The sequence below is a fragment of the Salmo salar genome, chromosome ssa03, assembly GCF_905237065.1.
Source record: "Salmo salar chromosome ssa03, Ssal_v3.1, whole genome shotgun sequence".
In the NCBI taxonomy this organism is placed as follows: Eukaryota; Metazoa; Chordata; class Actinopteri; order Salmoniformes; family Salmonidae; genus Salmo; species Salmo salar.
Genome location: NC_059444.1, coordinates 8,179,715 through 8,206,080, shown reverse-complemented (window position 1 = coordinate 8,206,080; position 26,366 = coordinate 8,179,715). Strand labels below are relative to the sequence as shown.

General features: G+C 39.4%; 2 protein-coding genes across 5 annotated transcripts in view; both read right to left on the bottom strand.

The window, feature by feature from the left end:
- The window catches only part of LOC100380659 (E3 ubiquitin-protein ligase rnf213-alpha), a 63,089-nt gene extending 41,486 nt beyond the window's left edge, over positions 1–21,603 (bottom strand). Inside the window, exons 1-24 of the mRNA XM_045714458.1 lie at positions 21,339–21,603; positions 20,737–20,845; positions 16,274–16,419; positions 14,679–15,809; positions 14,217–14,407; positions 13,781–13,945; positions 13,351–13,568; positions 10,872–11,164; positions 8,757–9,019; positions 8,464–8,664; positions 8,099–8,286; positions 7,850–7,869; positions 7,495–7,674; positions 6,759–6,893; positions 6,518–6,616; positions 5,942–6,064; positions 5,617–5,797; positions 5,274–5,447; positions 4,998–5,150; positions 2,099–2,721; positions 1,638–1,797; positions 968–1,185; positions 472–609; positions 11–166 (exon numbers count right to left, since the gene is read on the bottom strand). Of these exons, the coding sequence (XP_045570414.1) occupies positions 11–166; positions 472–609; positions 968–1,185; positions 1,638–1,797; positions 2,099–2,721; positions 4,998–5,150; positions 5,274–5,447; positions 5,617–5,797; positions 5,942–6,064; positions 6,518–6,616; positions 6,759–6,893; positions 7,495–7,674; positions 7,850–7,869; positions 8,099–8,286; positions 8,464–8,664; positions 8,757–9,019; positions 10,872–11,164; positions 13,351–13,568; positions 13,781–13,945; positions 14,217–14,407; positions 14,679–15,809; positions 16,274–16,419; positions 20,737–20,830 (5,250 nt within the window). The 5' untranslated portion in view covers positions 20,831–20,845; positions 21,339–21,603. The remainder of the gene's footprint in view (positions 1–10; positions 167–471; positions 610–967; positions 1,186–1,637; positions 1,798–2,098; positions 2,722–4,997; positions 5,151–5,273; positions 5,448–5,616; positions 5,798–5,941; positions 6,065–6,517; positions 6,617–6,758; positions 6,894–7,494; positions 7,675–7,849; positions 7,870–8,098; positions 8,287–8,463; positions 8,665–8,756; positions 9,020–10,871; positions 11,165–13,350; positions 13,569–13,780; positions 13,946–14,216; positions 14,408–14,678; positions 15,810–16,273; positions 16,420–20,736; positions 20,846–21,338) is intronic.
- A 3,908-nt stretch (positions 21,604–25,511) lies between these two features.
- The window catches only part of faim2a (Fas apoptotic inhibitory molecule 2a), a 15,632-nt gene continuing 14,777 nt past the window's right edge, over positions 25,512–26,366 (bottom strand). For all 4 annotated transcript variants that reach the window (XM_014188263.2, XM_014188258.2, XM_014188281.2 and 1 more), the window contains exon 12: positions 25,512–26,366. This exon is cut by the window's right edge and continues 2,080 nt beyond it. The gene's annotated coding sequence lies outside the window, so the exon portion shown is untranslated.

The window sequence follows — 26,366 nt, the reverse complement described above, 5'->3', positions numbered from 1 at the left end:
ATCACATTACCTCAGTAAAGTGATCAATCTGGCTTTGTTCCCCCTTTCCAGACATCAGCATTAGCTTGTTCTGCAGATCTCTGAGGTCTTCTAAAGAGTAGTTGCGCATCTGATCTTCCTCCTGCTGCTCTGGAATCTGCAGCTTCAGGGCAGTGTCTAAACGCAGCTATTGAAGAAAACAAAAAAATGGACAAGATCCAATATAAGAAGCATCAATCTATTTCTGCGGGTATTCAGGAAAGTGCTTACAGATATTTGTTAAACAATAGCAGAAAGAAATTGAAGACCTTGTATGAGTACAAACATAGACAGCAGTGCTGAGCGATTAGTGCCTTCTGAGGTTGGTAATCGCTCAACACTACTAGACAGTAACTCCTTATTAACAAAGATACATCTTCCAACAAACTAATAGAAACTAATCTTTCAATTGTTTATAAAACACAGTAACCTTCCTAATTTTATTGAACATACCTTCTTCTGGTTTTGTGCACTGATAATGTAGATGCCTCTTGTGTTGATGGATTTGGCCAATGATAGAGAAGAGAGTTCCACAGAACCATGGCTGTCTTTCACCGTTTTCAGCCACTCCAAATGGCGTGCAGTATCCCGCTGCAATCAGGAGTAAACAATTGTGAAAATGGGTTTAAAGCATTATTTCTGTAGCTCAGTCTGTAGAGCATGGCGCTTGCAATGACAGGATAGTGGGTTTGATTCCCGGGTCCACCCGTAAGTAAAAAAAATGAATGCACACACAACTGAGTGGTTTTGGATAAAGCTATCTGCTAAATATATTACATTATATATTATATCATGTACGGTAAATGGTGCTCTGCAAATCAAACACAATTCTGAAAGTCTAGTGCTGAAAATCCATTATCGACGATGTTGAAATACAGGCCTCAGTCCTTCAGGTTTGACAAGCTTTTCCCAAAATGTTAAATATGTCATAATTATCATAACATCTAACCAGCTTATATGGTATGTTGCTGTCATTTCCAAGCGCCTTCCACAGTTTTGTCAAAGCCTCCTTGAAGGCATGAAAGTTGGCATCTGGTGGAAGCCCATAGAGCATGGAGGAGTAACCAAGAACAGCATCATGGAAACAGGCTACACGGTCCACATCCAAGTCGTTCTCTCCAGCGGAGATGGAGGCCAGGTCAACAAACACTTTCAGCTCGTTGATATCTGCAACAGCAAAGAAAAACTGTAAGTTCGTTATGGGAAACCATAACTAGTTTAGTTAGTTATGGGAAACCCTAACTAGTTAAGTTAGTTATGGGAAACCCTAACTAGTTAAGTTAGTTATGGGAAACCCTAACTAGTTAAGTTAGTTATGGGAAACCCTAACTAGTTAAGTTAGTTATGGGAAACCCTAACTAGTTAAGTTAGTTATGGGAAACCCTAACTAGTTAAGTTAGTTATGGGAAACCCTAACTAGTTAAGTTAGTTATGGGAAACCCTAACTAGTTAAGTTAGTTATAGGAAACCCTAACTAGTTAAGTTAGTTATAGGAAACCCTAACTAGTTAAGTTAGTTATGGGAAACCCTAACTAGTTAAGTTAGTTATGGGAAACCCTAACTTGTTGGCTACTACTGGTGCTGCTCTTTTTCTGCCTTGCCTTCTGGTATGACCTCACCTTCAAGAGCTTCTTTGACCCATTTGACAAAGTTTATCCTCAGTCCGAGCTCTCGAAGACACTGTCTACGAGGTTCTGTGATGTCCTCAAGATCTTTCTTGATCTCCAGCAAATTGTCATCAATGCGATTCAGACTCTCTTCCTTAAAGTCCTCAGTATTCTGGAAACACCATAATAATTTATATGAATAGACTTTAGTAATGCTACACTCTTAGAAAACAGGCTTCCAAAATGGTTCTTCGCTGTCGCCATAAGAGAACATTTTTTGGTTCCAGGTGGAACCCTCTGTGGAAAGGGTTCTACACTGAACCCAAAAGGGTTCTGTAAAGGGTTATCATATGGGGAAAGCCAAATAACCGTTTAAGGTTCTAGATAGCACCTTTTTTTTCCCTAAGAGTGTAGAAATGCTTAATATATTGAACCAAGATCACTTTTGTGAAGTGAGAATTTTTCCAACTCACCATATCAAGCAGTGTCTGTAGCACTTTGAAGTTCCCTTGAGGACAGATAGTCTCTCTGACATCCATAATGACCTTGGCTGATTCCAATGCTAGATGAAGGTCATGGTATTGTTGGATTTGCTGGATCCTTCTCTTGATCCATCTTCCATCATCAGATGAGATGATCCTGCACATGATCTTCAGATCTTTTTCCATGTCTTTGTACTTGTCTTTGTAGGCTTCAAAGATGCTATCCACCTCCTCCAATGATATCGTACCAGATTTCAAACTCTCATAGATCCTCCTGTAATTATCGTAGCAACTCTGGAATATTTCGCTGTGGATCAGATCGAGAGTGTACACTTCTGTCTCCCTCTCAGGCTTTGGTTCCGTCTCATCTGTGTCAAGTTGGTTGTGTGAAAGCTCTTTGGCTTGGTTCTCCCAACACATAGTGAAAATGTAGCTGTCCCTGATAGCATGTAGGCTAGATGCCATCTGCCTGGTGTCATCACACAGGTTGAAGTATGTGACCACCCCAGTTACATCAGAGGAGTCATGGTCAAGTCTGTGAACTTCCATGAAATCATCCAGCGTCATCTGATCTATGTTCTCTTGGTTTTTGTGCTGCAGCTCTCTCACATCGACTGTGGATTAATATGGCATTTATGAGAACCTTAACCATGTCAAGTCATAGGGCTACAATTTCCTCAAGCAAAGAAATGTAAGCAATGAACAAAATAACTATAATAATCAAAAATTCATGGTGATTTGTGCATTCTATAACTGAATCACACAGTTTACTTAAACTGTGGTTAAATATATCGTCTCCTTCTCAGGGAAATCATTTGCACCTATCGGTCACTGACCTATTGGTCATGACATTTCATTTTTTTATTACAGGAAATTAGCTTTAAAACTGCACAATTCTCTCAGCCTCATGGCAAAATGTGTAGAATAGCAGGAAATTAGCACAGCGACTCTTGAAAGTAGGGACAGTCCTTGTTAGGGACAAGTAGGGTCAATCCTTATTTTTATTGTTGTAAAAAAATATTTTGTTGCATTATTTGAGCTTAAAATGTACATTTGGGGGAATTATATATGGGAAAATATTTGGAGGAATTTTCAAAATACTTCCATGTTAGCTCTATGCCTGGAAATGCCCTTATCCGAAGCAAAGGATCCCAATTTCAAACTCTCTAATAAAAGTGTTTAAAATAAATAAAGAGCTGCAGGGGGGCCCAGAGTGAAAAAGTTTGGGAACCCCTGGTGTAGAGAATCATTATAACATATAAACCGCTTTGAAATATCTTCTCCATAACCAAAAATATTATATTTTCATCTGTTTGAAGCTGGTGTACAAAACCGAAAGTAAAAGACTCAAAAACTAAAGTTAAGAACGGGAAGCATAGAAATAGCGCACATAGAACAGATCGACCGCTTCTTAAAAAGTCGCTGCATGGTCAATCCGACATCTGTGTTGGCCGTGCAGCATTTATGGTTATGTCCTCTGTATGAAGTCAGGGCATTCATACTTCTTGCGCTTTGCTGTGCAGCGCAGAGCGGTTGTGAAGGAAGCCCTCCGCATTGTTACAACATTTTAGAGGCGCATGGCAATGCGGTACGGAGCACAATTTGGCCGCTGTGTGCCTCAGGAGGCTTTTCTTTTTTTTTGTTTTACTGTGAATGAAAAAGAAAAATGTAATATTTGTCAACTCCATGAAACTCAGTCAGATTTTTGTCTAACTTCAACTCCACGCTGAAAGATCTGATAGAATGGTTGTTTTTATTGGGGACTTCCCATATTTAAAAAATATTTGTATTTAACTTTCATTTTTAGAGGCAAGAATATGTCGGTTTAGAGCATCTGTTGTCAACTCCCCTTAAGATAGATTTTTGTTGGTCAATATTCTGAAAAAGAAACCATTATAATCACTGTTCTGCAACATATGCTTAAACAATTGAAGTATTTGCTGTGCTAGACGTAAGGGGTAATGTTTGCTTTATGTTCTAAATTTAAAAAAACATGCCAAAATGCTAACAAAATGAGGCCTGGAGCATTATATAGTGCTATAAAACAAAACAGAAATAAGTTTGGAGATTTGTATTAAATGTTTTTAATAATCTAATGTTAGAATAAAACAAGCAAGGCCTTTAAACACTTGCTGGACAATAATTGTAAAAATGTCATGCCTGACAGAGTTGACATAAATCCCGTTTAGTTGCATTTTATGAAAAAAAATATAGAGTATATAAATAGGTTGTTCCTTTACATGGTGTATTAGTTGATACTTTGGTCTATCAAATATATATTTCAAATGTTGTTCACATTAAGACAAATATTTGTGGAAAAAAGTTTAGTTTTACTAGTTTTTCAAGAATCCCTGAGCTCTAAAACAGCAACATTGTCTCTCAGCCTCATGGCAAAATGTGTAAACTAGCATGAGATTAGCTTTAAAAACTGCACATTTTTCTCTGGTGGACATTCCTGCAGTCAGCATGCCAATTGCACGCTCCCTCAAAACTTGAGACATCTGTGGCGTATGTTGTGTGATAATACTGCACATTTTAGAGTGGCCTTTTATTGTGCCCAGCACAAGGTGCATCTGTGTAATGATCATGATGTTTAATCAGCTTCTTGATATGCCACACCTGTCAGGTGGAAATGGCAAAGGAGAAATGTTCACTAATAGGGATGTAAACAAATTTGTGCTCAACATTTGAGAGAAATAAGCTTTTTTGTACGTATGGAACATTTCTGGGATCTTTTATTTCAGCTCATGACACATGGGACCGATACTTTACATGTTGCGTGTTCAGACCTTGCGATATGCCACTATTGTTTTGCGTGAGGAAAATGTTGCAAATACAAATATCATAAGCGCTTAAGAAATATATACAGTGTTGAAAACATTGAACTCACTTTTGAGATGTTCCTGGAGTTTGTGGCAAAATATGAGAAGGCCTTCAACCATCTTCTTGTCATTGACGATAGCCTCCACTTCCTCCTCTCTCCATCTCAGTAATCGTTTCATGGCGTCCCCGTCCTGACAACGACCATCATCACACAGGTCATCTGTTTTGGAAAAATACTGACGTCAACACACATCCTACAGTTTGAGATGTTCTTTTTCCATCTGGAGTGAAACAATATTAACTATATATTTTTTTATTGTTGACTATTTCCCAGAACAATCACCTATCTTCAGCAACTCAGTGAATTCTGTTTTTCTTTCAAGGATTTGATTGAGAGTGTTAATCTGGATTTCCCCGTTGATGAATTTATTTGCGACAGAACAGAACGCTGAGCTTGCCACTGCCATCCGCTCTTTAGCTTCATCTGTCAACTGGTTAATCAATGCTCCATTTGCACCTGAAAGTAGACAAGCGTGACAATTGTGGGTAGAAAGAAATGGGGGGAAAATATGATCTTACTCAAACACAAGGCTCTGAATGCAAAGGCTCAGGATGCAATAAAGGCAGGTATGTGTTCTTTTCTTTTTTGTATGTGTTGCAATGCAATGCATGTATAATATATGCACCTTGTACTCGAAAGATGCTTATGGCCATAGGCCAGCTGAGAAGGTGCTTCATCACCAACTCCTCGCCCTCGACGTACTGTTCGCGAGTTTTGGGCCAGGACTTCAGGACTATCACAGACATCAGCTTCCCAAACTTGCTGAAGTCATGTTTCTTCAACAGCTCACGAAGATTAGATTTGTCCTGATAATGAAAAGTGGTAAGACACAATCCAACATCGAAACCATTCAACTTTTTAAAATAGGATGAAGCATTTACTGTCATACGCACTTCAAATACATTTTATCATTCGAGGTACATACAGTATCATAAAAAATGTAATCTTGCCTGGCAAATGGCGGTGACTGCCTCCAAGGCACATTTCTCCAGAGAGTTACACAAATAGGGACTTGTCTTGCCCACTTCCTCGATCTTGTCACAGTAGATTTCAATCTGATGCATGGGCTTCTCCTGATGGACACACATGATCAACAGTTTTCACTTTCACAGTAGTACAAATGGCTATTTTCTTTGTTAAATGGGCAATCCGGAAATCAAAAATTGCAAAGCGGTCACCCCGCCACGTGTTTTGGTAAACAGCTGAGGTATGGGTCTAGAGAAATGTAACCACTTTAAATTTCATAGACAGAGCTATGAATGCAAGGACCATCAATGAGATCAAAATGATAGTTTTAACAATGTTGTGAATCTATACAACGTTTATTTACAATTACCTTGTTTACAAACAAGCTTTTTGTTTCTGATGGGGAATGACAGTTCAACTAAGCATATGATTAGCCATTGATTCTTTTAAAAAGTCCCAAAAAATATATGTACCAATTCCAGATTGCCCCTTTAAATGTATTATATGCTTTACAGTGAATTTAAATATGTTTTACAATTGATTTAAAGCATAATAAATACCTTTTTTAGTTTTCCTTCAAAATCATTCAAGAAAGTACTTCTCCATAGTTCAGTGAATTCTTCATTCCCAAAAGTGACTGAGATCAACCTTTTCCAGACCTAGAGAAAATAATATCTGTGAAACAATCACTGTACACATCAAAATGCTATGCTAATGTACAATTATTTTGACTGATTCTTCTGATAAGGATTTAAAACTACACAGTTCTCATTGCTTGGACTTTAAGCCTAACATTCCTACCTTCATTTCAAGCTCAATCTTTGAGGTATAATAGGACCCATGGTTAACTAGTTTGTCTGGGAATGCTTTTCGTCGCCAGTCCCTCATTGTTCGAAGTGTCTCCTCTAGAACTTTGTTTTCCTTACTTTTCACTGACTGGAAAAACCAAGACATTGATCAAATTGAGATATTATTATTATTAATAATGTTATACTATAATGATCATATTATAATTATGAAGAATAACACACATATTTTTATCTGATTCCTCATTTAAAATGTGTTTTCATTCAAATCACTTTAACCAAGAATTGTGCTCAAATAAAGCAATACAAAAATATTAGAACATGAACAAGTTGAGAATGACTGAAACATCTCCCATTATGTCATTTGACTTAGTCTGTCAGAACTATTATGTTGTATGGAACTGAACAGGTAAAGATATTCACAACTGCCATATGTAAATATTGCATCACCCATCTCATATGAATATACTGTAGTCTATACTATGCCACTGTATCTTAGTCCAATGCTGCTCTGAGATATGTATATATATTCTTAATCCATTCCTTACTTAGATTTACGTGTATTTTCGGGTATATGTTGTGAAACTGTTAGATATTACTGCACCGTTGGAGCTAGAAACACAAGCATTTCGCTACACCCACAATAACATCTGCTAAACACGTGTATGTGACCAGTACAATTTGATTTGATATTCAGAAAGCAAAATACTTTCCATTCACATAGGGCGTACCTGTGGATGGGAGCTTCCGGCAGTTTCTGCAATCAGACTGACCAGATGCAGGCAGTCCAGTGGAAGCTCACAGCGGTCTGAATTAGCAGTGTCTTTACAGATTGTCCCCAGAACACTCACAGCTGTTTTCAAGCAACATTCTCCATATCTGTCATCACTGATAACAACAACAACAAATAACTTGAGGGTCAAGGAACACTACAGTATGTTCTGTAACTGCATGAAGATCACGTTTTTTCTAATACAATATATTAAAGGAATGTCACTTCCAATTGTTGGATGTTCTCTCTAGATATAACATAGTAAAAATATAATTTACCTGAAGTGTTGTCCAGTAATTTCAATAAGATATGACAAAATCGCTTTCACTGGTTGCTAGATAAACGACATATCGTTGTTAAGTACAGTATATCGCCACTAAATCTTGGACATTGTATTACCTTGATATGATTACATGCTGCAATTTTCAATCAAAGGAGACTATGGACTCAAAGTTATGGACTGCATCCAGAATTCAATCTCAGTCCATAACAGATTCTTTAATTTATCATTTTTTGCCTCACTGTTGCAAGAAATAACTGCATTTTCAACCAAGGACACATACCCCAGTAGTAAGACGTTACAGACTTGAGACTGAACTGGAGTTGTTGAAGTGTGTCCAAGACATCCACATGGATGACTGATATAAATCTCATCAAGTCTTCCAACTCTAGCAGACACATCCAGGAGCGCACAAGTAGATGATCCACCTCCACCAGGTGTGTGTGATCTGTCATGACCTTCATCAGGCCCCTGGATTCAGAGTCTCATTAAGATTTTAAACATGACCAATAAAATATTCTACAGTGAGAAGGAAATGTTTTCTGATACAAGTTTGAAATGCAGCTCATCAAAAACTGTTGTAGTTTTAAGTTCCATTTAAACTCCTGCTTTGGAACCAATCTCAGTCAACATTTCACACATTCATACCTTGTGACTCTGTAGGTGTCTTTTATTCGGATCCCTGTAAGCCCTGCCCAGGTGGCAAACGGTGGATCCATGGTGGGTGGAATGGGCTCAAAGGGCTTGCTGTCCCCTTTAAGCAGATGCAGGAGAGGGATGACCAAAATCCAGCTCACAACACCTTCCTCTCTTGCAACGTTGCATAGCGACTTAACTTCCTCTGCAACACTAGATGTATACAAATAATCACATATTAGCTTGACATTCATAATAACCTTAAAATCCGGAGGTTAACTGAATAAAAGACAATGAACATATACCCAATATGCTCGGGTAGGCCTTGGGTGAAGTCTGTCCAGTAAGCAAGGAAATCATCTCTTGGCTTTTTTGGCAGGCAGAGCAGCTGACAAAGATGAGAGAGTTGACTTCTGTTGTCCTCTTTCAATCTGTACTTGTTGTACACAATCAGGATAATAATTCCTGCTTTCAGTGGGTCTGAGAGGAAAACTTCATGCTTTTCTCTGTCCTTTTGGGACTGAGGATCTAGGTTTTCCTCCATGAAGTCTTTCATGAGTCTTCTCACCTGAGGGAATACATAGAAATAAAGATCACTCAAGATATCACTTTGCATTTCAAACATAATTACTTTCTATGGCCTCACATTTTTTTTTAAAGACAGACTTACATTTTACAATGGGTAAACTGTTTTGTGTTTACGTACGCATGTTTCATTTTGTTGACTGTACACATGAATATGACAACTATAGATTTAAAGTCCTGGGCGGTTTAATTAATTCAATGACGTGTAAATCTACAATGCCTATAGAAAGTCTACCATCGCCCCGCCTTGGATTTCTTCACATTTTATTGTATTACAAAGTGGGATTCAAATTGATTTAATTATTTCAGTCAACGGATCTACATAAAACACTTTGTAATTTCAAACTGGAAGAATAATCTTTAAAAGATGTAAGAGTTTATGAAAAATAAAACACTAACATACCTTGATTAGATAAGTATTCTTCCCTCCAAGTCAATACATGATAGAAACACCTTATTGGGTAAGTCTCATAAGAGCTTTGCACACACCTGTATTGCTCTGTCAAGGTGTTGGGGATCGTGGCTAGGCAGCAATTTTCAAGTCAATTGCCATAGATTTTCAAGCAGATTTACACTGAACAAAAACATGTAAAGTGTTGGTCCCATTTTTCATGGGCTGAAATAAATGATCCCGGAAATGTTCTATATGCTCAAAAAGCTTATTTATCAACAACAACAAAAAATGGCACAAATTTGTTTACATCTCTGTTAGTGAGCATTTCTCCTTTGCCAAGATAATCCATCCACCTGACAGGTGTGGCATATCAAGAAGCTGATTAAACATCATGATCATTACACAGGTGCACCTTGTGCTGGGGACAATAAAAGGCCACTCTAAAATGTGCAGTTGTGTCACAACACAATGTCACAGAACAATGCCACAGATGTCTTAAGTTTTGAGGAGCATGCAATTGGCATGCCGACTCCAGGAATGTCCACCAGAGTGGTTGCCAGAGAATTGAATGTTCATGTTGCACAAACCAAGAATTTCTGCACAAACTGCCAGAAACCGTCTCAGGGAAGCTCATCTGCATACTCTTCGTCCTCACCAGGGTCTTGACCTAACTGCAGTTCGGCATCATAACCGACTTCAGTGGGCAAATGCTCACCTTCGATGGCCACTGGCACACTGGAGAAGTGTGCCCTTCATGGATGAATCCCGATTTCAATGGTTTGCTGTTGTGAACAGAGTGACCCATGGTGGCGGTGGGGTTATGGTAAGGGCAGGCATAAGCAACGGACAACGAACAACGAACACAATTGCATTTTATCGATGGCCATTTCAATGCAGAAATACCGCCATCGCCTCATGTTTCAGCATGATAATGCACTGCCCCATGTCACAAGGATCTGTACCCAATTTCTGGAAGCTGAAAATGTCCCAGTTCTTTCATGACCTGCATACTCAACAGACATCTCACTATTTGAGCATGTTTGGGATGCTCTGGATCGACATGTACGACAGCGTGTTCCAGTCCCCACCAATATCCAGAAACTTCACATAGCTTGAAGCGGAGTGGGGACAACATTCCACAGGCCACAATCAACAGCCTGATCAACTCTATGCGAAGGGGATGTGTCACACTGCACGAGGCAAATAGTGGTCACACCAGATACTGTGTAGTTATTTAATTTTTATGAATTTGTCAAATCTTCTTTTCACTTTCACATTATCAAGTATTTTGTGTATTTCAATAACAAAAAAATACAATTAAATCTATTTCAATCCCACTTTGTAACGCAACAAAATGTGGAAAAACTTCAAGGGGGTATAGACTTTCTATAGGCACTATACATGCAATGCAGCATTCTATCGATGTCAAATTTAAATATACCTGTTCTTCTCCAAACGATAATTGCCATGGTGTCTTTCCACCCTCATAGACACAGGGATAGCTGTATGTGGTGAAGAATTGCAGGAGCTGGGAAAAGAAACTCCTCACATTCACTTTAGTCCAGGTTCTCAGAAGATCAAAGATGCCTTCCAACATCACCTTTCCAGCCAGCTGTCTTCCCTTTACTAAGTTGCTATTCATGTTATCCCACCACTGAAACATGTTTGTAACACGTGACAAAACGTCTTGTTTTGGTTCTGGATATATGACATCGTCATACTGGTGCCATTCCCCTTAAGAGAAAGAATGTCACAGTTTTGTTAAAATACACTCCAACTTATTTTATATGGACTCTAGCTAAAAAGTTTAATTTGGCTCTATACTCCAGCATTTTGGATATGAGGCCAAACCTTGATTTATTTACCAGTACCAGTCAAAAGATTGGACACACCTACCCATTCAAGAGTTTCTTTATTTTTACTATTTTCTACATTGTAGAATAATAGTGAAGACATCAAAACTATGAAATAACACATATGGAATCATGTAGTAACCAAAAAAGTCTTAAACAAATCAACATTTATTATATTTTTTTTATTCTTCAAATATTCTCCCTTTGCTTTGATGACAGCTTTGCACACTCTTGGCATTCTCTCAACCAGCTTCATGAGGAATACTTTTCCAACAGTCTTGAAGGAGTTCCCACATATGCTGAGCACTTGTTGGCTGCTTTTCCTTCACTCTGCGGTCCAACTCACCCCAAACCATCTCAATTGGGTTGAGGTTGGGTGATCGTGGAGGCCAGGTCATCTGATGCAGCACTCCATCACTCTCCTTCTTGGTCAAATATCCCTTACACAGCCTGGAGGTGTGTTGGGTCATTGTCCTGTTGAAAAACAAATAATAGTCCCACTAAGCGCAAACCAGATGGGATGGCGTATCGCTGCAGAATGCTGTGGTAGCCATGCTGGTTAAGTGTGCCTTGAATTCTAAATAAATCACAGACAGTGTCACCAGCAAAGCACTTCACTCCACACTTCCTCCTCCATGCTTTACGGTGGGAACCATACATGCAGAGATCATCCATTCACCTACTCTGCGTCTCACAAAGACATGGCAGTTGGAAACAAAAATCTCACATTTGGACTCATCAGACCAAAGTACAGATTTCCACCGGTCTAATGTCCATTGCTCGTGTTCCTTGGCCCAAGAAAGTCTCTTTTTCTTATTGGTGTCTTTTAGTAGTGGTTTCTTTGCAGCAATTTGACCATAAAGGCCTGATTCAAGCAGCCTCCTCTGAACAGTTGATGTTGAGATGTGTCTGTTACTTGAACTCTGTGAAGCATTTATTTGGGCTGCAATCTGAGGTGCAGTTAACTCTAATGAACTTATCCTCTGCAGCAGAGGTCACTCTGGGTCTTCCTTTCCTGTGGCAGTCCTCATGAGAGCGACTGCACATGAAATTCTCCGGATTGACTGACATTCATGTCATAAAAAAATTATGGACTGTCGTTTCTCTTTGATCCCGAGTGGCGCAACATTCTAAGGCACTGCATATCAGTGCTAGAAGCGTCACTAACGACCCTGGTTCAATTCCAGGCTGTATCACAACCGGCCGTGATTGGGAGTCCCATAGGGCGGCATACAATTGGCCCAGCGTCGTCCGGGCTAGGCCGTCATTGTAAATAAGAATTTGTTCTTAATTGACTTGCCTAGTTAAATAAAGGTTAAATTAAAAAACAATTGAGCTGTTCTTGCCATAATATGGACTTGGTATTTTACCAAATAGGACTATCTTCTGTATACCAACCCTACCTTGTCACAACAACTGATTGGCTCAAACGCATTAAGGAGGGAAGAAATTCCACAAATGAACTTTTAACAAGGCACAACTGTTCATTGAAATGCATTCCAGGTGACTACCTCATGAAGCTGGTTGAGAGAATGCCAAGCGTGTGCAAAGCTGTCATCAAGGCAAAGGGTGGCTACTTTGAACACTTTTTTGGTTACTACATGATTCCATTAGTGTTATTTCAGTTTTGATGTCTTCACTACTATTCTACAATGTAGAAAATGAGTAGAATTGCATGCAATTTTCTAACAAATTTCATGCAATTCTACTCATTTTGCCACAAAAATCAATTCGACCATGATAGATGGCCGCTAAACTAACTTAGCAAGACATTTGTTTTTAGCTGACATTGGCTAATTGACTGACTATCAGAGACTGACATAAGAGAAAAACTGCTGATACACAGCCACATTTCAAAATTGCACCTTGTGTATTCTATTATTTTAACTTGCAACAGTAAATTGAGACCCCAACTGAATTCCCCCCCAAAATAAGTTTAGGAAATGTATCCAAGGGACTTCAAAAGGGGCCGCAGGCCGGCAGTTGCCCATCCCTGGTCTAACCTTATCTCAACAAAATGTGCTGGAATTGCAAGTGCAGTATTTGGTATTAGACACTCAACTGTACCTTCATGTGTCAAAAGATCTTGATTGATGGACAGGCACCTGTTGACAATATGCCTGGAGTTTGTCTGGTAGATGTGCTCAAATGTACCGTGATCATAGTGCTTCCCGTTCCACTTACTATAAACAAAATATTTATAGGGTATGGAGCAAATTCCAATCTTACTCCTGTCGGGAATCACCATTCGTCCTGCAACAAGGACTCTATCTTTCCCCAACTCTCTGTGTAAACAACAGAAAATATGTGTGACTAAATATCATGTAGATATAAGTTGAATGAAGATAATGTACAACTAGTCTAAACATCCATCTTGAAATTGTTATCAGTTAAAAAGGTTACACTTTTTTTTGACAGTGGGGTATTTCAGTAATATATTCAGAGTATACTAATATCCTTCTACACACAATTCTATTATTTGAATTAAAGACCATACCGCGTGACAGACATTTCTGGGCCATCTATGTCCCAAGTTCCAAAAAGACTTCCAGATCTTAAGAATATCCGGTCGGTTGAGTTCAGTTTGAAGTCTTTGGAAATGATGGCATGGAAATAGATGGTGAGATCATCACTCCTAGGGACCTGTTGTGTTCTTGGTGGCCTTTTTGAAAGAAAAGTAACAAGAGAAAATGTTTAATTTCATTTCCAATATATAATTGACTCAATTCTTTCAATTTACATGATCTACTTTTTTTTGCTGTTAAATATTATAATAATATTCTTGCACCCCAAAAAATACTGGTCCAGGATAGTTACACGGATTGTTGTTCCCTCCCAATACTGTGTCCAGAAAAGTTACACTAGTCCCTCTCCTGTGACAGGAAACATACATTCAAACATAAGACGGAACTGATTCACTCTACTGAACTTACAACTGAGGTGGCAGTGGCTGATGCTGGAAGCTGTCTTCATTACGTTGGTTCGGAGGCAGATCTTTCCCTGCAAGTGGAGCGTCAATAGTAGATGACTTGGAGGCATCACCACCACCCGTATTACTCAGCTTCTCTGGTTCCTTGTTTGGCTTGGAAGTCTCTTGCCTTGATTCTTGAGGCTTGTCACCAGCCTAATTATGTGCATGAATGTTACAGTACAAAAAAATGCAGTTTATTAATTTTTACATTTTTTTTAAACATTTTAGTCATTTTAGCAGACGCTCTTATCCAGAGCGACTTACAGTAGTGAATGCATACATTTTTTTCTCCGTACTGGTCCCTCGTGGGAATCGAACCCACAACCCTGGCGTTGCAAACACCATGCTCTACCAACTGAGCCACACGGGACCAAAGGCTTATTCCACATGCTGAATAATAACAGAATAGAAATATATGCATTACCTCTGCCTTGTGGGATCCAAAAACAAAGTTCTGTGAGTTTGCTTCATTTTTCCTGCTCTGGTCTCTGTGGTTACTGGCGCCAACCCCTTGCCTTCTGGACAGATCTCCCGTCTCCTGAGAAGTCCCCACCAGAGCGTCTTTATATGACAGCTGCCCTACTGATTGACTTGGAACTGAGGCGGGTTCTGTTTTGTTCTGATCTTTTCTCTTAGATGTCTTCTCAGGCACATCCTGTGTTACTGAGGGAGCTGGACTAGCAGGTTGTGTTTGACTAGTGTTTGGCTCATCTGTTGGGTCAGAACCTTTCTGATCACCAAGGGATAGTTGGGATTGGTCAACACACTTCTTTGAGTTTGCTTCATTTGTGATATTCTCGTCGGTCTGGTTACTAGAGGTCTTCAGTTCATTCAGCACTCTAACCTCTGTGTTACCTTCACCATCAAGGCTTTTTGATGATGTTCTCTTCAGGACATCCTCGTCAAAGAGTTCACTGGCTGGTTGAGTTGGGTCTGAGGCAGGTCCTCCTGTGTTCTGATCAGCTGTCTCGGGTGTGGATGAGGCCTGTGTGACTGATGTAGGACTAAGTTGGTTTGGCTCATTCATTGGTGTACCTCCGTTTACCTTCGATGGACCCTTGGCCTGGTCTTCTGGCAGTGTCTGGTGGGAGGATGGGTTTGGAGAGGCTGTAGGTATGGTTGGAGGGCCAGCAGGTGTGGCAGTGTTGACAGGAGGGCCAGCAGGTGTGGCAGTGTTGACAGGAGGGCCAGCAGGTGTGGCGGTGTTGATAGGAGGGCCAGCAGGTGTGGCGGTGTTGACAGGAGGGCCAGCAGGTGTGGCAGTGTTGACAGGTGGGCCAGCAGGTGTGGCAGTGTTGACAGGTGGGCCAGCAGGTGTGGCAGTGTTGACAGGAGGGCCAGCAGGTGTGGCAGTGTTGACAGGTGGGCCAGCAGGTGTGGCGGTGTTGACAGGAGGGCCAGCAGGTGTGGCAGTGTTGACAGGTGGGCCAGCAGGTGTGGCGGTGTTGACAGGAGGGCAATCCACCACTGGAGTAGAGCTCTTACTGCCAGACAACTCCTCTTTCTCTTGACGTGTGTCGGTGCTCAGCTCAGTAGCGCTGGAAGAGCCTCCACTCTATGAACAAAGTATACAAAAATGAAGCCTTTTAACACATCATAATCATTAAGGATCAGCATTTCTGATTCATAAGCCCTGCCCATTAAAGCATTCCCATTCCATGCTAATTTCACTGGGTTCCCTTGATGTAAAACCCGCGTCTGGTCACATCCTAACGGCACATCCTAACGGCACAAAGTGAAAGTGTGACTGGTTCTGTTAAAAAAAGATAGAATTGTAAATCTCTTATTGTCTCATAATAATGATACTCTGACTTAATGACAGCTGTTGAGTCATTTAAAAACAGGTTACATAGACAAAATATTATAAGCCTTTTTATAAGACATTATAAAGGCTTATGAATGCTCATAACAGGAAATAAAACATTATACTTGTCCGCTTTGAGTAGTGTTACCGAATTTTGAACTATGTAAAACAATCCTGACTCTGCATATACTCTATATTCTAGTGAAGATTGGGACCTTTTTCTTGACATTGCCCCCTGGTTCTTCACTGGAGTGTTTCATAGGTGAGTCGGTCTTGTCCCCTGATGATGTCAGCGGTGCATCCTCCTTCTGGGGCTCTGCTTCACGGACCACAGATGTTTGATGCTCTGAAGTGGTCCCATCTGACATGGAGGGCAAGTCATTTAGATCAACATTAACTACATGATAGACACATGCAACCATTCTGACCTTTAAAAAAACTATTTTACTGATTTGCTTCCTTGTCCTGGACAATGCTGTATACATAGTGCCTTTCTGGGTAAGGTCACGTGATCAGAAGCAGCTCCTGCATGGGTGTGCATACTGAAACGGGATCCTTGTGGCTTCCAATTCTGACGTCACCCCATTAAAGTTGAAATGTAAAAAGGTTAAGGTTAAGATGAGGGTTAAGGTGATATTCTGACTTAATGGCAGCAATTGTGAGTAATTTGTAAAACAAGTTTAGGGTAAGGTTAAGGGTAGGGGTTAAGGTTAGGGTATAGGGTAGGGACATCCCAAGGATACCGGATGCATATTCCTGGCCATAGGTATGCATACTGTACGGCAGGGGTTCTCAAACTCATGGCTGGTGTTATGGGTGGGCCTTAGGGGGCCTGGCCCACCCTATCATAACTCCTGGCCTGTCCAATAAAAAATAAAACAATATATGTTTTGCTATAAGCCCTCTCATAATAGGAACACAACTCAAGTGAGATAAATATTGCCTACAATGAGTTTTACTATGACTTCTGCAGTGCTTGGCCGGATGAACCAAGTCTCGGGTCCTGGGAAAGAACATTTTAAAGCCCCGCCTCTTGGCATCGGGAGAGAAAATTGTCGTTTTCAAGATAATTTCCTGCTATTCTATAGATTTTTGTCATATGGCAGAGAAACTGTGCATGTGCAGACCGTCAAATCAAAGGCACTCGATATAAATTTGTGTTTTGACTAAAATGAAAACGTGTCAGTTTGTCACTTTCATGAGGTTAGAGTAATAACATGTTCAACTATTTTAGGGAGGTGTCAACAGCCTTCTTTAATGAGATGTAAAAATTCATTTCAGCCAATGTTTTGATTGTGCCTTTTTAGATTGAGAAAATTAACAACTAAGGAAGAATGTTTCACTTCTCATTTACTTCTCAAACCCCAAATCAAGGCCTGATCTGCTTGGTCTGTTTCACAAGCGTCCCCGGAAGTCTCGCAACGTTGTGCCTCTGGGTTAAGAAAATCTGTGCTGTGAGCCTCCCAGGCCCATGTTGCCCAGGGTTAAGAACTGAGTACTGTGGATACCATTATCCCTGTGAGCCTCCCAGGCCCATGTTGTCCAGGGTTAAGAACAGAGTACTGTGGATACCATTATCCCTGTGGGCCTCCCAGGCCCATGTTGCCCAGGGTTAAGAACAGAGTACTGTGGATACCATTATCCCTGTGGGCCTCCCAGGCCCATGTTGTCCAGGGTTAAGAACAGAGTACTGTGGATACCATTATCCCTGTGAGCCTCCCAGGCCCATGTTGCCCAGGGTTAAGAACTGACATTGTAGACAAATAATATTATTGTATTTCATTACATCCTCTATATTTATTCCATGAATACCTTGGCCAAAATGTGTTTAATCATTTGTTGTTACTAATATTTACTTCTATAATTAAAATGTAAAAAATATTTTGTCAATTATTTCGTTGATATATTTTTAATCTGGCCATGGATCCCCTGAAGTACGGACCACACTTTGAGAACCCTTGCTGTACGGAGTATGCTGTTTTAAATTCAGCATTTTAAATAGAATAACATTCTACAAAATATAAAAACGCAACACGTAAAGTGTTGGACCCATGTTTCATGAGCTGAAATAAAAGATCCCAGAAATGTTTCATACGCACAAAAAATGTATTTCTCTCAAATGTTGTGCACAAATTTGTGTACATCTGTTAGTGAGCATTTCTCCCTTACCAAGATGATCCAGCCACCTGACAGGTGTGGCATATCAAGAAGCTGATTAAACAGTATGATCATTACACATGTGCACCTTGTGCTGGGGACAATAAAAGGCCAATCTAAAATGTGCAGTTCACAACACAATGCCACATGCTTACTAAAGGAATTTGGCAGTACGTCCAACCGGCCTCAAAACCGCAACCCACGTGTTGGGTGGGCGAGCCGGTTTGCTGATGTTAACGTTGCGAACACAGTGCCACATGGTGGCAGTGGGGTTATGGTATGGGGCAGGCATAAGCTATGGACAACGAACACAATTGCATTTTATCGATGGCAATTTGAATCTAGAGATACCGTGACGAGATCCTGAGGCCCATTGTCGTGCCATTCATCCACCACCTCATGTTTCAGCATGATAATGCACGGCCCCATGTCGCAAGGATCTGTACACAATTCCTGGAAGCTGAAAATGTCCCCCTTTTTCCATCGCCTTCAAACTCACCAGACATGTCACCCATTGAGCATGTTTGCAATGCTCTGGATCAACGTGTACCACAGTTCCAGTTCCCGCCAAAATCCAGCAACTTCACACAGCCATTGAAGCCGAGTGGGACAATATACCACAGGCCACAAGCAACAGCCTGATCAACTCTATGCGAAGGAGATATGTTGCACTGCATTAGGCAAATGGTGGTCACACCAGATACTGACTGGTTTTCTGATCCACGCCCCTACCATTAAATTTTTTTTTTTTAAATAAAGTATGTGACCAATAGATACATATCTGTATTCCCAGTCATGTGAAATCCATGGATTAGGGCCTAATGAATTTATTTCAATTGACTTATATGAACTGTAACTCAGTAAAATCTTTGAAATTGTTGCATGTTGCATTTATATTTTTGTTCAGTATAATAAAACAACAATAATTAACCTAGCCTACCAGCCTGGTCTCATAGACTAGACGTAATATAGTAAATGTAAATCTGAGTACTCAAATTGGTATGATATGTTACGTTTGCTATGGTTACATAAGATAGAAGTTTACTTAAGGCAAAATCTAGTAGGGTCTAGCAACCCAAAGGTTGCACGTTCGAATCTCATCAAGGACAACTTTAGCATTTTAGCTAATAAGTAACTTTGGAACTACTTTTTAGCTACTTAGCAACTACTTAGCATGTTTGGTAACTCTTCCCCTAAACCTAACCTGAACCCCTAACCCCTTGCTTAGCTAACGTTAGCCACCTACCTAATGTTAGCCACTTAGCTAATTTTTGCATTAGCCACCTAGCTAATGTTAGCTACAACAAATTGGGAATTCATAACATATCATACGTTTAGCAAATTCATAAGGTATTGCATGAATTGCAATTTGTAACATATCATATGAAATGGATGATGGACAGCCATAAATGAATACACACCATATGAAACATATCATTTCATTTCATCCCATTTTACGTTTACTATGTTACATCTACCCCTGAGTCCAGGTTGAGCTTACTAAAATGGTGCAGTTGCATAACATCTAGTTCATGCAGCCTGTTATACTGCATAGCCTAATGCTGGGCATACACTACACAACTTCTAAAATCTTAACAACTTGGACATGTTCACATTTCCCCGATTTCCTTGTCCCAAATCTTTCATTCCATCCTTCCTCAACCCCAGCACGTGGGTGCTAACATTACACGATGATTCCCTAGTTGATCCTGCCCCGAGTTTCTCGGTTGTCATAGGAAAAAAATGCAGATGCAAACAGTGAGCATATTAAACAGCGAAATGGTTCCAATCGTTTTTCCACCATTCACTTTTCCCATGTTGGATTTTGGAAACACTTAAAGGCCTATGTTGTTTCATGTAGGCTAACATTGGCGTGACGTTTTGATAAACATGTAAATCTCTTTCAGAAACGGTGACGTATATCAATATATCCCAAGTCAGTTCACAGAATTGTAAATGTAAAGAAATGTAGCCAATTTCTTTATTATTACATTTAGCAAACATTAGATAGTTAATCCAGACATTCTTACCTTTACCTAAATTAGGCAGCCTCGTCCTGATCATCATGACATTTGTAGTTCTTTATGATAGCCACATTAGCAGCTAATTAGCATTTCATTTGTTGGGGTAAAATACAGGCAAATATATTGATAAAAGTAATCTTGTCCTTTACACAGTTATCAAATAGTCACGCCAGGGTAAGCCTTCATGGAAAAACAGCCCTTATGTTTGGTGTTTCTAAAATCCCTCTTGGGAAAAATGAATGGTGGAAAATGATTGGAGCCATTTCCCTGTTTGACCGCTAGGTTTTATGGGTATTATGACTCATACTGTGGTACTCTATTTGGCTGCCAGAGCCAGTCTACCCCTGAAAATAACATATATTTCTTGGACCTTAACGAGCAACGGTAGGCTCCTTAAGAGTACATCTTGGGCTAAGTGTAATCATCCAAATATGATAGCTTTATTCCCCGCCATTCATATATTACATACTTGAAAATAGTCAAAAAATATATATTACCTGTGGTGCAAATTTGGGCAGGTAACCTCAATCCGCATTCACTGCAAAATTTTGACGATTTTGCCACTTGGTGACCACAGTCAGGACACTTCATCTTGATGTAGCCGATCTGTTTGCAAATCATAAACACGCCATCATTACAAACCATTTATATGATTCAGCAGCTTGATCAACATGCTTTCACTTTCAATTTGCCAACGCCTCATCGAAAGATATGGTTAGGCTCATGACTTTCCAAAGTAGGCTACCGCTCTAGTTAGCCGATTGAAAACTACTTACAATGAATATTGAGGTAACTGTGATTTGGAATTAATTTCTATGCCCTGCGAAACTGTATAAAACTGTTTCTCATTTTTCTATCGAGACAACGAGGATTTGACCAAACTAGACTACTTGTGAACAAGGATTTGTTTTTGATCATCAGTTTTACCCCCAAGATCATGGTCAACTAGTCATTTTAACACCTGCTGCGCCACAACTTTAACATAATTTCGACAAAACAATTAAAATATTTTGCCCAATAATAGTGAAACATACAGAAAGATACATTCACCTTTTAAATGTTAATTAGTTCGATAGTCACTCAATAAGCATCGTCTTACCGTGTTGTCGACTCCTCTTCAAGCTGTCAATTGTCTGTCTGTGTCGATGGTGAAAGTCTGTCGAAGATATGGACATGTTGTACTGTACATTCGGATAACTTTCGTTTTCTTGAGAAAGGGTGGAAACTTTACTTCCCTGTACAAATATAGATTATCCACACGGTGCATTATTTTTGACAAAGTGGAATAATAGGCTAATAGGCCTACTTCTAAAAATGTTTTGTCATTTAAGTTTTCACGTTTTCCAAGTGGTTTTCAACCTGTGGACCGTCAGCTTTTTTTTTTCTTCCAAAATTAATAACAGTTGGGGGTTTTAATAGTATTAAATACATTTTACATTACGTTGCACAATGCAAATTATTAATAATAATAAGCCTTTAATGTCTTACATTCACTGCTAAAATTGACCGCCAAGTTTTCATGCTAAAAACATTCAGCGAATAGCTGTCAAGAGCTTTTGACAGTGATTTATTTGGTGGTCCCAGGAATGGAACAGGTCGGGAACCACTGACTTTGCCTACTTTAAGGCACCATCCAATTTTATTTGACAGATTTACTGACAGCCATCATTTGATGCATGGGTGTGATTTCAGTGCCAACAGAAATTGTATTTGAATTCCATTAGCTTGAATTTGTCATGCACAAATTGAATATGTATCTCATTATTTGAGTTCAAGATTAATTTGAATATTCAAATGTTATATTTAGTTTCAATATGGTAGATATTGGAGTCATTGTCTCCAAACAATTCAAAATAAAACACACTTGCGGAAAAAGGACTCAAAAATAACCATTGGCTGAAGGCAGGCGAGATCAGGTGGGAACATTCTAGCCAATGAAGTTGGAAGTACCACCCAGTTGACTACATTAAAATTATTTTTATGGCTCTAGGGTTATAATTATTGCTTGGATAACTTTTACTATAATGCATAGATTTATGTTTCACTCTTTATGCGGTGCGCACTGCACAGAACACAGGAATAATTATTACTGAATTATCAGTGTAACGTGTAAATTAATCCACGAAAATAAAATGTTATTCATTCATTCAGTCCCAGACAGTCCTAGCAAAATTCTTGCTTGAGAAATTGCTCTTTGCTATGAAGCTGTTTTTCTTTGACCACTTAATTGTTACCCAGAAATGATTTGATATTGAGACAAAAACAGCTGCATTAAACTTTTAAAGAAAATTAATCCCATGTTCACTCAATGGCATGTTTCCAGTTGCAATACTGCTTCATCATAAAATGAGTCAACAGTCGCAGTTGATGAAGTAAACGTCCTACTAGGGAAACAAAAAGCCACATCAGCCTTTAACGAGTATTCTAACATCACTCCTAAGAAAACAAGTAGTTTTTTTTTCTCCCCATAGTAAAAGCGACATGGGTATTTGTCCAGTATCACCCGATTGGGCTGTGACTCTCCGGTACCGTGTTGAGGGCTAGCTTGCAGTGGTGACAGCTGAGGTAGAGCCCGGGCCAGATTCAGTTGAAGCAGCATCGTTGATCGGCATCGCAGAGAATCTGGTGGTTCTTCAACAGACCTATAAAGGCTACTATATTGGCTATATAAAGCTAATCCAACTTTAACTTTAGCTAGCTAGCTGCTCAGGTACCATGCGAACTTTTAAAATTGTATGAGTGTCCATATACATTCTAATTAGCATAAATGGTCCACAGAAAATTCAAGATATAGTTAGTTAAAAAAAATACAAAAAATGGACATGAGCAAGAAAAAACCCACAACACAAATCTTTCAATCAACATCTTTTACTTCAACAAACAGGGAAGGATTCCAAACTAATTGAGCTGTCATCAAATTGCTTTGTTTCAACATACGGTAGGTATTTAAAAAGGGTCATGCTCTACTTAACCACTGGTCACTGCATGCAGGCTAGTCAAGAGTTAGGGTTTGAACTCAAGAAGCACAAAATATGGGACCAAATTACACACACACACACACACACACACACCAAGTACATCACACCACTTAAGTTTTAATAGAAGATGATGATCCCGAAGACACATTGTGGGTCCATTGAGCAGGTTTGTTCCAAGAACAGAAAAATACACAATATTATCCGTCTTTGCACGTGAGAGCAGTGGTCAGTCTGGTTTTAATAGCTAGGCTAGAAATGTGCATGATTGTTTAAGTGTAATATAAAGGTCAAATGTAAGGTCAAAAGGTTAAATGTACCATACAGAATCTAACTATTAGTGGACATAATAATAATAATAGTTTGTTGAGTATTTTACAATGTATCAACATTGTTCTGTTGGTTCATGTCAGCCCACTCAAATTGAGTATTGGTGCATTACACTAATGTCAAACATTGTCTTTCATTTTCTATGTAAAATAATACTGATTTAGAAGGGGGGAGGTAGTAACAACAGCATTGATCCATCAGAGTGAATTAAGTAAAATTCTAAATTCTATCAAAAGAGTCAAACGGGTATTACCATACAGAATACATAGATTTACATTTTAGTAATTTAGCAGATGCTCCGATGCAGAGCAACTTACAGGAGCAATTACTCATACATAGAGTCTACCGCCATTCTCTTTGATTAATGGTTAAAACTGTTTCCTCAAACTGGTGACGTCTATGAAAAATTCCATGTAATACACAAGAATAAGTAAGAACGGGAGTAGTACTTAGGCATGTGAATGAACATTTACCTATGAAGTTTTAAAAAGGCATGCTTACCAGGCCTCTACACTGGCTGGTGAACAAGAATAAGTAAAATAATACAACTCCTTTTTAACAAGGGTAGGCTAAATAATAAATTACTTTAACTACTCACGAATATCTATTTCCCATAATTAAGAAAGTATTTACACATTTGTTTTCTAAAAAAAAAACTTTCCTTATTTTGTCAATATTAACAAAATCAAGGATGATTATTGTCAGTATCAACCACCCAGAAATGTTTGCTTAAAAAATAAGCTTAAATCTGAATTTTACAATTTTGGATCACCCAAAAGTCTGCAGTCACACCGTTTCTGTCACAAGACATGAAGGCTTTATAAATCATCCATAAACTATTATTAGGTGGCATAACACCTTGTGAGGTGTTTCAGTTACACACGTTTTTAACAAGTTCAATAAATCATTTATAAACCTGATGTTTGTGTGCCGTGTTTGTGAAGGCTTTATCAAAGGATCATGCAGGCTTTTTGACATGCACTTCATTTAAGGTGTGACCCAACTTTAATTATACTGAACGAAAATATAAAACGCAACATGTAAAATGTTGGTCCCATGTTTCATGAGCTGTAATAAAAGATCCCAGACATTTTCCATATGCACAAAAAGCTTATTTCTCTCAAATTGTGCGCACAAATGTGATTACATCCCTGTTAGTGAGCATTTCTCCTTTGCTAAGATATTCCATCCACCTGACAGGTGTGACATATCAAGAAGCTGATTAAACAGCATAATCATTACACAGCTGCAACTTGTGCTGGGGACAATAAAAGGCCACTCTAAAATGTGCAGTTTAGTCAAACAACACAACGCCACAGATGTCTCAAGTTGAGGGAGCGTGCAATTGGCATGCTGACTGCAGGAACGTCGCCAGAAAATGTTATGTTCATTTCTCTACCATAAGACAATTAGGCAGTACGTCTAACCGGCCTGCCAAACACAGTCCTTGTGTAACCACGCCAGCCCAGGACCTCCACATCCGGCTTCTTCACCTGCGGGATCGTCTGAGACCAGCCACCCGGACAGTTGATGAAATTGAGAGCTATTTCTGTCTGTAATAAATCCCTTTTATGGGGGAAAAACGAATTTCTGATTGGCTGGGCCTGGCTCCCAAGTGGGTGGGTCTATGCCCTCCCAGGCCCACCCATGGCTGCACCCCTGCCCAGTCATGTGAAATCCATAGATTAGGGCGGAATGTATTTATTTCAATTGACTGATTTCATTATTTGAACTGTAAATTTGTAAAATCATCGAAATTGACCGGTTTATATTTTTGTTCAGTTTTACAAAGATAATACTGTTAATTTGCACTTTTCACTAAAAAGCAGTTGGCTTTTAAAATACACAAAGTGCTACAAATGTTATGGAGATTCTATAGCGATCACTTCATGCTAATTATATTGTAGACACTAGGCAGTTTCATTGTGAAAAGAGACCACACAACAGAACGAGCCCAGCCTTTGCCATTGCACTTGTACTACAGGTCACCTAAAAAGGAAAATGTTTGTTTATTCTAGGTAATAAATGCAACAACAACAAAAAAACATGTGGAATGTTCTAAGCGTGTCTAACACACCTGCCACCAACTGACGTCACACTGACCCCACCACTCGAAGATCTCTTGCGTCACAATTTAACTAAAACCAACCTCAAAACATGCCTCTATACAAGTTCTACATCCGACTTCGGTTCAAACATATTTAAAGAGACACACGACTACTCTATTTAAAAACACCTTTGATAGCAAAAAAATATTAAAAATCTCATCAGTTCTGTCCAAGGCATAGTATAACTTGAAATCTGCCCTGACAACCTCGTAACACGGGCACGTAACTTTAAAGTAGAGGAAATTAGTTAAATGTAACAAAGAAACGAAACTTGCCCCTTAAAAAGCATTCCTCAGTCAAGAGCGACATTATTTTTTATTTAACCTTCTTCCAAAGTGTGCACCACCCTTCATTTAAAATGATGGACTGGTGTCAGGAATACGGTGAAAACACCCTCCAGCTATGTTGCACCAATCCAATACTTTTAAAATGCTTGAGGCGGATGAACGAGTGCACACTTCTGGAAAAGGGTAGAGAATCGGTAACCTCGTAAAACCATCCGGAAGTCTCGCAAGCTTACATTGTTTCACTACACGGATTCCGCAGCGGTAATCAGTTTGGTAATAGAGAATCGCAACCTAGCCAAGGACAAATTATTGCTCCAAGGACGACAAGCGTCACTTTTATCCTTCAATTTAATTGGCTTGATGACGTCTCACAGACCCAGATGAGAAAATCCAGATGTGCCTAAATCGGGGTCAAATTTGGCTTGGT